At 35.5% G+C, this 12654-nt stretch overlaps 1 protein-coding gene across 3 annotated transcripts in view; it reads right to left on the reverse strand.

The window, feature by feature from the left end:
- The window catches only part of LOC150109764 (cyclic AMP-responsive element-binding protein 1-like), a 341490-nt gene that overhangs the window by 297565 nt on the left and 31271 nt on the right, over positions 1 to 12654 (reverse strand). For 2 of the 3 annotated variants that reach the window (XM_090408798.1, XM_090408686.1), the window contains exon 2: positions 5788 to 5915. The exons of the other annotated variant lie outside the window; for it this stretch is intronic. In XM_090408798.1, coding sequence (XP_090264924.1) covers positions 5788 to 5838 — 51 coding nt within the window. In that variant the 5' untranslated portion in view covers positions 5839 to 5915. The remainder of the gene's footprint in view (positions 1 to 5787; positions 5916 to 12654) is intronic. 3 annotated transcript variants of the gene reach the window in all.

A 12654-nucleotide genomic window follows, 5' to 3' on the forward strand; every position in this document is an offset into this window, starting at 1 on the left:
ACTCTCTCAGACTCAAACTTCATAGCTTATGAAAAAGTTTGCACAAGGATTTACTTACCAGAATTTAGACTATGTGTCTGGCAGGATTTGCTTGTTATCCCCTCAACATCCAACTTAAGCTCCCACATTATATTAGGAACAAATTTCTTGGCAAAGTATCAATTCTCCTGTAATTTTTCTAAAGAGAAATATCCCTAATGAACAGGAAAAGAAGTATCAGAAGAAATAGTAATCATATATATGATGGAACAAGGTGACAGACAAAAAAGTTTTATTTACCAAATGAATTGGAACCTCCTACTAAGGTAAAGTCATCTGTAAGTAAATCAACTGAAAAGAATAGTGATGTAAATTCTGATGTGCTTTATCAGACTGAAACAACTTAATACTGATGAACCATCACAGCAACAAATATCCATGCCTGAATCAGATGTTGGCACTGAAAATCAACTAACAGTTAAAAGTTAGTTGAACTGCCTTACATAATAGAATTAGAAATTTGGGAAGTCAATAGAAATACAAGGAAATGAGTGATCACAGAAGGAATACCAAAAGAATGGATTACCAAGGCATGAGATAAAGATAAGATTAATAAACCAACAAAAATGGAACAGTCAGTTAGGTAGGATGTTCCAACAATAGAACAATTCAGTAAGGAGAGGAATTCTAGCATACCTTGAAACTAAAACATAAGAAAACAAACAATAATAGCGCAAACTAACACTGTCTTCCCTATGTTGAAAGTTTATTTTTCACTTGGTTAGGCTATAATAAATTTAGTTTAATCCTTTATTCAAGTGTGAGCAAACAAAGTTTGCACCTGAAAGTATCTTCAGGAGTGGACCTGAAGATACTTTCAGGTGCAAACTTTGTTTGCTCACACTTGAATAAAGGATTAAACTAAATTTATTATAGCCTAACCAAGTGAAAAATAAACTTTCAACATCTTTCTCTAAATCCAGAGTAATTTAATAAAAAGGTGGCACACCGTTTGGCAACTCCTATAGGTAGAGATGACCTTGCTAATACTTCTGCCTGGTATCTCCACTTGGGCCTGGCTCCTACTGAAGAGACCTCAATAAAGGTTGAAACTAGTCTGGGTAGTGGCCCTTCCCTTAATGCATAACATTATATATATCCGCAAGGATATGTGTTTTGCATTATAGGAGATACTGAGATAGGAGTGATGTTAGCTTGCTCCACCTTTGCAACGAGTTGCCTAGTGTTGTACTACCTTACCCAAGTCCTGAAGATACTTTCAGGCACAAACTTTGTTTGCTCACGCTTGGATAAAGGATTAAACTAAATTTATTATTACTGTCTTCCCTACTTAATCCTCCAATTACAAACACACAGCGACACTACTACCATTGACACACAATGACATCTACCACCACCACAAATAGTATATATTGTCTGTAAATTGCATTTGTTAATATGGCCAATTTGCCTGTATGCAGGATAAAAAAAAATCCAAGTTTCCAGGAGAAAAAAATTCTGCTACCTCTATGAGATTGGGTAACTTATCTTCAATTCAAAAAGCCCACAAAGATTCCTCTCATCACTATACAAATTGAACTCGGGTCTTTTCCAATTGAAGGAGGCCATGTCCTGTTGTTTTTCCAGCTGTGCTATGGAGGCCTTGCAGAAGAGAAGAGGCAGATAATAAAAATGATATCAGGTCTGTACAATGTTATTTATGAGGATAGACTGGAGGCCTCAGAGTTTAATGGACAGAAGACAAAAAGGTGATATAACTAAGACATAACTGAAAGGATTAACAATGGAGAGATCTTTCATAGAGAACAACAAATGGAAGAAGCAAGGACAAGGGGGAGGAGGAAATACATTCCTGAAAGTTGAAAATGAAACTACTGAGGAAGCAGGTGAGAAGTGGCTTTTTATGCATAGAGGATGATTGAAGTGTGGGATGCATTACCTGACAGGGTTGTGTGAACATAAACAGCGATGCGTCATGCGACTCCATGGAGATCCTGAACAGTAATAACTTGAATTCTTAATGATAGACAATTAATTGGCCATCATTAATTCAAGAATGTGTGAGCAGAGAGCCAATCTGAGGTGGTACACTTAAACAAATGGAAAAGGAAAGGTTACCAAACAGCAAGAAAAAGCTAGAAGAATACTAAGACAGAGATGGACAGATGCAGTTAGATGTGCATTAGAAGACCAAAATATACAATCTGACAAATATTTGCATCTTAACAAATTAAAGATTAAACTGGAAGAAAAGTGTTGATAGAAGGATAGTAATAAAGTAAGCTTAATCATGTAGTACTATCATTGTATCTTGTGTCTTAATAGCTGATTTATCAGCTATTAAGTATTATAGATTATCATCAGATTTCCATTTTCCCATTGCTTTTCTTACAATATATCTTTAAAAATTTGATTATTCATCCAGCTGACTCCAGGTTTATTAATTTACTTCCATGGATAAACAGACTTTAAACTGTCAGATGTTTTCCTTAATATTATCTATTTTTCAGTGTTTCATTAAATATTGACTCTCAAGGAATACTTTTAATTTTCTTATCATACCCTCAACATTAATTTTTTAAATTACCAACTGATGCTTTCTAAGTATCAGGCATGAAATTTGAAGGTTCTAAAGTCCTTAATATTGTCTGTCACTAATTCTCTTCTTAATTGTGAAATTCAATATTTTATCCATCTCTAGTTGTTCATGATCATGTTAAATCAGTAGAATGACAAAAAATAATAAATAAAACAATAATAATAATAAATAAATATGAATAAATAATACATAAATAAATTATTTATGTTAAGCATTATCATGGTTAGGACCCTAAATATTCAGTGCAAATACCATTATTTAGTAACAAACAACTTATAAATTAAAAATTGTTTTACATAACTTCTAAATTAAAGTTTATGTACAAGGGATATACTGAAAGCAATACCTCCATTAAATACTTCCATTTTGTAATAACAAAATGGAAGCATTACTTTCAGCAAATGAAAACATTTTGTTGCAAAAATAATGGCTGTTCCTTGGCAAAAGCATAATTCATTGTTTTAATTTTCTGAAGGTTTTCCACAGCTTTGCAAATTTATTGTCTTCACTTTGTGAATGGGACAATAGTAAAAAAAATATTAGAAACACATAGAATTATACAAGATTATATTACATATGCAATATTATTAGAAAACCACAGGTGTAATTAAAAATTCAGGATAATACAATCCTTGTGAATGACACATCTCCTGTGCCAAAAGATAGTCAACATGCACTTTAATTTTTGAAATGTTTTATCCCCTTGGTGAGGTAGGATTGATGAATGATATTCTATAGGTTGAATTTTCATGTCAGGGTCATAATGAAACACCCAACTTTCATCCCCAGTGATGATTATATGAAGAAAAGTACTGCCTTCCCATTGGTAATATTCAAGCAATCTGCAACAAATTTCATTCTCAACTTTTATTTTGCTAGTCAACTATCATGCACACTTTATTGCATCCCAATTCTTTAACAATATGATTTATTCATGCTAGTCTATTGCCAGCCTGGTTGGCCGAGTGGCTGGCAATAAAGGCTGCAGGTTCGAATTCTGCTGTGGGCATGGATGTTTGTGATTGTCTGTGGAAGTGGTGGTGGTGGGCAGTAGATGATGTTGGTGTAGTTGGTGAACTGAGTGGTGGAGACAGAGTTGTAGAGTAGGTGCCCTCCCTCGATGAGTCCAAAGACTCATCGAGGTGTCATGAAATAATAATAATAATAATCTAATGTTAAATTTCAGTAAAAGAGATTACTGATTTATTCACAAATTTTCCCCTGATTACTTGCTTTGCTTTCTGCTTATTGAAATCATGTGTTATAGTTTTATGGATATCCATTTATGATCAGTGCCATCATATTGTCAATCTTCTAACTTCTGGAAATGGTTACCAATTCTCTCTCTCTCTCTCTTTCTCTCTGGTCACACATTATATATGATGACAGATGAATCTTTAGCCTCAGGCTCTGTAAGTCATGCTTTGATTCTACATGACTCTGTTCTTTCACTTGCTCACTTTCTTTTATATATTAATAAACTTCTCCAGAGCTGCAAACACATAACTTGGTTTATGGATTTGCAAACTGGTAACTACATAAATTATTTGTGCCATTTCCAGGAACAGTCCTGGATGCAGTATAAGTTTTGTACAATCGTCCAGGTAACTGTAACAGAACTGATGGTATGACTGTGAATGGTTTTTTTTGCTACACAGCTATTTACCCATTGTTATTAATAAGAGGAATGACCACAAAGACTGTGATTCAGTGCATGTTTATTGTTAAGGTGCCTCTAATAATGCTAGCTTGATCTAGGATAATGGCATTAATAAGGCTGCATTTGGACTACTGTGCACAGATCTGGTCACCTGGATTTATTGGTGATGAAATGGTGAAAAGGATTCAGAAGCAAGTTAAAGATTGTTGCAAGTCTGTGGGATGTTTCCTACGATGATAGATTGAAGATCTGTGGGCTCCAAAAACTAGCTGATAGATGTACGAGAGGAGATATGATAGAGGCATATAAATTATTAAAGGGTTTATAGGATTGATACTGATGACTTTTTTAAGACCAGTGCAGGAAGGGAGAGAACTAGGGGCCATCCATGGAGATTGTGTAAGAGTGTGGTTAACAAGACTGTTAGGACTAGATTTTTTGCTTGGAGGGTTGTAAATGGGTGGAATGCATTGCCAGAGGTGGTTGCGATTGCTTTGTCTGTGAATGAATTTAAGGAGAAGTATGATAGGTATTGGGTGAATAATGGTTAGTGTGTCAAAGTAGGGTTTCCCCGCGATGAGTCTTTTGACACCATGGAGACACTGTTATAATAATAATAATAAATGTCAGCTTGTAAATAATTAAATTTATTCAGTAAATTATTTATTTGCATTCCAGTATCTACATAGTTTTCTGTTCCAGAAATATTGACATGAAGTTTTTGCTTCCTCTAATATACTACATATTCTTTTCTGCTCAAGGACTTTTAATCCATCCAGCTTTTTGCTGTCATGAGGAGTCACTGAAAGTTTTCTAAGGTCCATCCAGTACAGTGGTTATGCCAGTGACCTTAGAAGTAGTTTCTTTAAACAAGAGTGCTACACAGAATAGATAGAAAATACATTTAAAGAGCACAGATGTGAAACACAGAAATGAGAAGTAGGCCAATGTGAAACATGGTTCAAAATGAAGCCTAAGTTTGTCAAGCTACTTAAATGATTAAAGAAATCTGAATATATACAGTATGTATGTATGTATGTACTATATAGTAAAATTATTGTGAACATGGGTAATTTCAGTGCAGCTTAGTTAGGTACTACTCAAAATAGTAATAGTACCATATATAAAGAAAGTATTTAAAAGGTGAAGTTAGTTGAATGTGGAACTGTAATAAGCTTTTTTTTTTTCACGGGTGTTCCAAGTAGGGATAAATGACCAAGAACATAATAAAAACAGTTGATATGAATCTAGTTAATTAATATGTATATACAATAGTTGGGTGTACAAAGAGGAAAAACAAAAAATACATACGACCAATGAATCTGTAGGGAAGACAAGGAAACAAAACATGCACATCATATTTCATTTATGCACCAATGTATAAATATAATACAAATTAGTTCAATGTATTAAAAAAAAACTTGGAAACAGCAAAAATGCTGATGGATTATGAAGTATATTGATAGCGAAACCTGTTACATGATATTTTTTAAGGATAGAAACAGGAGTGTTCCACTGTAATACTTACAGTTAATAGTGAACTGCAGGCTCTTAAAGAAGAGCCACCACATGAAACCATTGGTACAAGTGTAGAGACTGTTATGGTTCAAACTAGAAGTGGATGATAGTAAGGCCTAGATGGTGTGTGTTATGAACCTGAAAGACATGAAGATGATGGTATAAGGTTACTTCAACAAACAACTGCTAGTGGAATGGAATACACTGATTACGGAGGATATTTAAGTTACTGATGACAAGTTGCCACTAGAAAATGTGACTAGATTTTACTGATGAATGTTATCAATGAGTGTTTTATTGAAAAATGTTATTGCCAAGGTCTCTGATACATCTGCCACATTCAGTGAAGCATCAAAATACCTTTTTTCTTTCCAACAACAGTGACAGAAACACATAGAAATAGGCAATGCAGCCTTTTAGGCTTATTTATTTATTACTATTATAATTATAACAATCCATGGAGTCACTTATCTGTGGAATTCTCATTCAGCAAAATCAAACTGAAATCAATCACACTTCCTAGCATTCACAACACCCTTCAGCAATACACTATTTTTTTTTTTTTTTAAAGGATGGCCTCTTATTCACTCTCACTCATCCTCTGTGTGCATAAATCTCTTCTGCATTAATCAAGTAAAAATTGTAGAAATGAACTTAAATGATGATCACATCATCTGTTTTCTGCTTATCTGCTAAGCTCTACAATTAAGGTTTCTGAATCTCTACATAATCACACTCTAGAGTCCTAATATTGTCTTAGTCACTCATCTCCAGAGTTTAAGCAGAATAGTTCATGTGCAGTTTGACCAATGACTTGCCACCTTTTTTTGTGTCTACTTGTCAGTGTGCTCCTTATCATAGTAGCAATGTGTTATGTGTGTATGTTATCCGAATTTTCATTATATGAAATCAGAATATATCAGTAATTAGCAATATAATAACGTGTAATCCTAACTACTAGTTACTCTAAATCTCCACATGTAATGGCAGATTCATATACAAACATCAAAATTTCAGCTACTGTTGTTTTTATTTCATAAGTCTTGAATGTTTGTATCTGAAAGCTTTAATCAAGAGCTATACACTTAGTAAAATTTATCTGTAATACTCATAATTCCTATGTGTGGAAATAAAGGAAGGCCATAGTAATTTCAGTGGGCTAGTTATGAAAATTGTACACACAAAGTACTCTTTTTTTCTTGCATATATTCTGTCTATGTAATTTCTCTTAATCATTCCATATAGAGTATCATAGTATATTCACCCATTCTTGGTAAGTCATGCTGACATATAACTTAATGAAGGATTTAGACTAAATGAGAATTACACAGTGGAACTGTGAGCATAAGCTATCAGGATAGATATGAGATGAAGGTCTTGTAGAATGATAGAGTGAGAAAGGAACAAGCTGTTATATTTATATACGAAGGAAAAGCATATCAGGAATAAAGGGATGAAGTTTGTGATTACTCAGTCCAATTAGCTGTTTTCCATAACATTTGTAACAAGATGTGGCTGATGAAAGATGATATACTGACAGAAATATGGCTTTATATATATATTGGCTTTAAAATTATCAGGAATTTTTGATATTTAGGAGGATGTTCATAAAATCTGTTTGATCTCTGTTTCCTGGTAAAATGGTATTAACCTGATATTAACCAGGAAAGTGATCATGAGAGGTTCAGGCAAATAAAATTAATGAATGACAGGCAGAGATAATAATAAGTGATTACTATGAAAGCATTCTTCTTATACACAACGGAAACATTTTCTGTGTGAATAAAGAGAATGAATTATTTGGGGATAACTACTTTACATAGCATGTAGTGAAGGTAACTAGCATTGGAGTTAACAATGTCATCTTATATTGTGAATCTGACATGATGGCAATCAGGTGATGAGTGATCATGTAGCTTTTACATGGGGGTGGGAGCTACTAATTAGGTGCACAATTTACTGAAGAAAAAAAGAGGTATGGAACTACAAAACAGAAAACTATGAACTTTCTGTAGTATGATTAGTCGAAGAAGAAGAAAATAAGTTAGCAATAACTGGGACTTGGTTTGAGATTAGTTATAGTTAAGGATATGGTTAGTATTCTAGAAACAAAGATAAAGTGAGTAGAATGTATAAGGGAAAAATCATACAGGAGCTGCACAAAAAAAAAATGTTATGGAGGAAGTACAAAGAAGAAGTAAGCATCAACTTCCTGAGGATTAGGCAAAAGCCATGAAGGTGACAAATACTTTGCAAAATGTAGAAAAATCCAGTACAGTTCCAATCTAATTATTATTATTAACTCTGTCAAGTCAAGAGACTCATCGCTGGAGGTCTCACTCTCTCTCATGCAAAGCTCATCATATCTTGACTTAAATGCATTCACTGTCTCTGCAGTCATCATGCTCTCAGGCAAGGCACTTTCCATGCAAAAAATCTATTCCTCATTCCATTTGCTCACATCCATCTTATACATCTTCCAGGGATGGCCTCTCATTCTTCCACTATCTCCAGATATTCTATGAAAAAATCATCCATGCTAATCAGATAATTGCCCTTTACTAACTTATGTGTCTCGACCACGTCTCCCCTCTTCCTTATCTATGTTATTATATAACATAATTAGGTTACTAAACAAAACTTGCCCTTAACAAACTCATGCTGTCCTCTGAAAAGGTTCTGTTCTCATCAATCAAGTTCTGTAATTAGCCACTTTACAACCCTCACCAAAATGCTTAATACAAAAACTGGCCTATAACGACAAAGCAACAATGAAGAAAAAATATGGATAAAGCAAGAATGCAAAATCCTAGAGAATTCCACAGTTATGTGGTTAGCTAAAGGAGCAAATAAGTAAGCAAGTAAAAATAAATAAAAAGGCATACCAGGCTTCATCACCAACCTGTCCAACAAAATTAAAACGAGAAACAATATCATTTCAAGGCTTGCTGGAACAACACAGGGTTGTGGTGCAGAAGTCCTAAGGTCGTCTGCATTAGTCCTCGCATTCTCTGCAGCAGAATATTCAGGGGTGTAGTCGGGCCATTTTTTTAAAACTATCAAAATTTTTAAATTTATTATAATAAAATATAAGAATTATAATAACGAGACTTATAATGCATTTCCAGCTTTTGGTTAAAAAATAGCAGCTTGCACTCGTCTTTTTTTTTTTTTTCCAGAAAACAAGACAGTCTCTCTGCCATTTGGCCATCGTGTATCGCAATAATAATAATGAAGATGATGCTGCACTTCGTGCTCTGGATTTTTGTTTCCAAGGTAGAGCCCTGGCACTATTTCTTTTAGGACTACACCTCTGAGAATATTGTGTGAACATTATAGACACCCAGCTAAACTCTACTATGTGCACAATTAGTAGGACAGTGAGAAGCATCCCTCTCTCCTGGCTGCCTGTCCTATCTAGCATTGCTCCACCAAACATACGGAGAAGATAAGCCTCGATTAAAGAATTTAATAAAGTAATGAGCAATCCACTCCTGCCCCTGCACCAGACTCATAAATCCACCTAGTCTTCGCCTAAAATCTAGAAAGCCTTTCTGGTCCATGGACGAACTCTCTTTAGCTGTCCTGCCATCAACACCTGACATATGAAGAAAATACTTGTCTAAAATCTCCCAACAAACGGCTTCCTGGTAGAAGATCCCTGTACTCTGCAGCCAGCCTGGTTTTACTCTTCCTAGGAAGATTTGGTCATCAATCAACAGGATCAGAACTAACCAGGGCAGATGTGGCTACCTACTACATAAATGGGGGCTGTTGGACCACCCTTATTGTGATTGTTCTCCCATCGCTCAGACAATTACTCATATTGTGAACAACTGCCCAAGGCTCCAATTTCACGGTGGTGGTCTACAGGACATTCACAAGGTGATGGATGAGGCCTTGGATTGGCTTTCCAGACTGGACATTGACCTGTAGCTGTTCTGTATTCCTTTTGCCATATGAATAAATAAATAAAGTAAGCAAGTAAGATTGCCTTGAGTTGTTGAAGATGGCATCTGACAATATAGTAACTATGTTCAACACATATTCTATTAATGTTGGGATTTTGCTGAATTTGGGAAGAAAGAACAGAGAATGGTATTTTATGAAAATGAAGCACTTGGAATTTTAACTTTGATACTAACTGTTGGACTTGACAGGATGTTACTATATAATTATTATTATAATGGGTGTCTCCATGGAGTCAGAAGACTCATCACAGCCTAATATTAGCACACTAGCCATTATTCACACAATACCTATCCTACTTCTTAAACTCATTCACAATCACCTCTAGCAATTCATTCCACACATTCAATATCCTCCAAGAAAAAAATCTCGTCCTAACACCCTTGTTAACCACACTCTTACACAATTTTCAGGGATGAACCCTCGTTCTCTCTCCCTTCCTGCACTGCACAGAAAAAATTCAGTGTCAATCCTATAAAACTCCTTTAATAACTTATATGCTTCTATTATATCTCCTCTCTTATGCCTATCAGCTAGTTTTTGGAATCCACAACCTTCAATCTATCCTCATATTAAACATGCAAAGAAGCTAACAGCACCCTTGAATTATTTGTATGATAACAGACTAGCACCAGAAATAGCCTTAAAGAGTGGATCAAAGGGAAAAAACAACAACAACCAATGCCATTGAACAAGGAAGACAATCAAGTCTTCCTTGTTCCAACAATGGCTCATACACAAATCTGTTTGCATAAACTATTGAAAAGGCAATTACAGAACTTGAACAGAATCTTTTTGTATGAGTATTGTTACGGTAACATAATTGTGTAACTAATAAAATTAGGATTGTACAGGATTTTATTCCTTCAGACTTTATTCAACTTGGATATTGCCATTCTTTCACTATTTATCATCAAAATTAAATTCCATATATACCCTCATGGAGTGTACAGAATATTATGACAGACTACATGAAGGGGTTACATCATTACTGACATCCTTTTGACAGTTTTCCTCCAAATCAATCTGTTATCTGTCAAGACTCCAGTATAGTCAGATATATCTCTGACTTCCAACTGCATATCCACTTATAGTTGCTCTCTGGGCCTTTTTCCTGATCTCTTGACATCAAACATCTGTTTTGTTAACCTGCTTCCCTTTCCCAATTCTGTTTAAGTGAACCACACCACCTTAGATTAACTCTGCTCACACATTCCTAAATGATAACCATGTCATGTTCCTTCCTAATATCCTAATTTTTTATATGATTCTGCTATGATTCCATCTGTTCACTCTCCTAGTCTCAGACCTCTCAAATCTGTAGCCTCCAGTCTTTGATAATCTTTCAAAGTGTCCTCAGACACTCCTGGAAAACTGAACATGAAAGCTTCCTGTTCAGCTTTTATTATTATTATTATTATTTTCTTCACCTCCATGGAGTCACAAGACTCAATGTGACAGATTAATGCTAGATGACACACAGGCTCTCATACCACTTCTTATCCATCTACACTTTCACCACTCTCTCAAGCAAGGCATTCATAGTGTTCCAATCATTCTCAAAAAAAAAAAAGTTACTTCTTATCCTTTTACTCACTACTTTGTGCAACTTTCAAGGACATCCCTTGTCCCATCTCCTTGTTCTACCACAGAAAAATCTCCCTATAGTCAACTCAATAATCACCCTTCAACTGTGATTGAACATCTCATTCTTTGCGGTCTTGCATCTGTCAACCTCTACACGCTCTCAGTCAATCCTCATAACCAACATAGTCCAGTGTTGATATCATCATTGCATTAAATCGACATCCCCATTTATTTGCCTGCCTTTGCAGCTTATTCAAATCCTCTTGAAGAGCCAAAACATCAGTACCATCACTAAACCTTCCAAGTTTCACATCATCTGCAAACAAATGAATGTCTCCCTGTAGTCATGTGACAATATTATTATTACCACCCCAAGACCTCATGGAGTCAAAGACTCATCCGGGAGCTCCTTTTATCATACACACACAGCTCATCATACCGTGTTTTAAACACAGTCAAACACTTTGCAGACACCACATTCTCAGGCAAGGCATTCCAATCATTCGCAACTCACACTTTCGTGCAGAGTTGTGAATGATTGGCAAGGCATTCCAATCATTCACAACTCTGCACGAAAAAAACCTCCCTCTCACTCCCCTACTCACACCCTCTTTATACAGTTTATAGGGATGACCTCTGGTTCTCCCACTATTCTCTGTAAAACTTCTCCAGCATTGATCCTATAACAACCACTTATCAACCTGTAGGTCTCTATCATATCTCCCCTCTTCCTCCTGTCCACCAGACTCTGCAAATTACATCTTCTCAATCTTTACTCATACTCGACATTCCAGAGGTCAGAAACTACCTTAGTCAGTCTCCTTTCCCACATCTCTTTATCCTTCTGAAAACCCGGTGACCATATATGGGCACAATAGTCCATGTGTGGCCTAATCAAAGCCTTATACAACGGAACAAGAATCTCCCTACTTCTACACGTCAGTGTCCTCTGCATCATTCCCAGAAACCTTTGTGTTGTCTTCACAATTTTAGCGATGTGTCCCCCTAAATTTTAGATCCTTATCCACTATCAACCCGAGATATCTTATTTCTTCTACCTCCAAACAATATATTCTCACCAAGCATAAATTCTGCATCCCATCTTTGTTTTCCAAATTTTAAAACCTTACACTTTGCAACATTGAACTCACATCCCCATTTCCGTGTCCGATCACTCAATCTATTCCAGTCTTCCTGTAAGGCCACAACATCTTCACTACACTTCATGGTTCATCCCAACTTTGCATCATCATCTGCAAACAACTGAATATCTCCATCCAACTCTTCACCTATATCATTAATATACAAGTTAAACAGCAAT

This window comes from Typopeltis vanoorti, chromosome 1 (assembly GCF_054136105.1).
Source record: "Typopeltis vanoorti isolate ZY-2024b chromosome 1, IOZ_Tvanoo_1.0, whole genome shotgun sequence".
NCBI classification, from domain to species: Eukaryota; Metazoa; Arthropoda; class Arachnida; order Uropygi; family Thelyphonidae; genus Typopeltis; species Typopeltis vanoorti.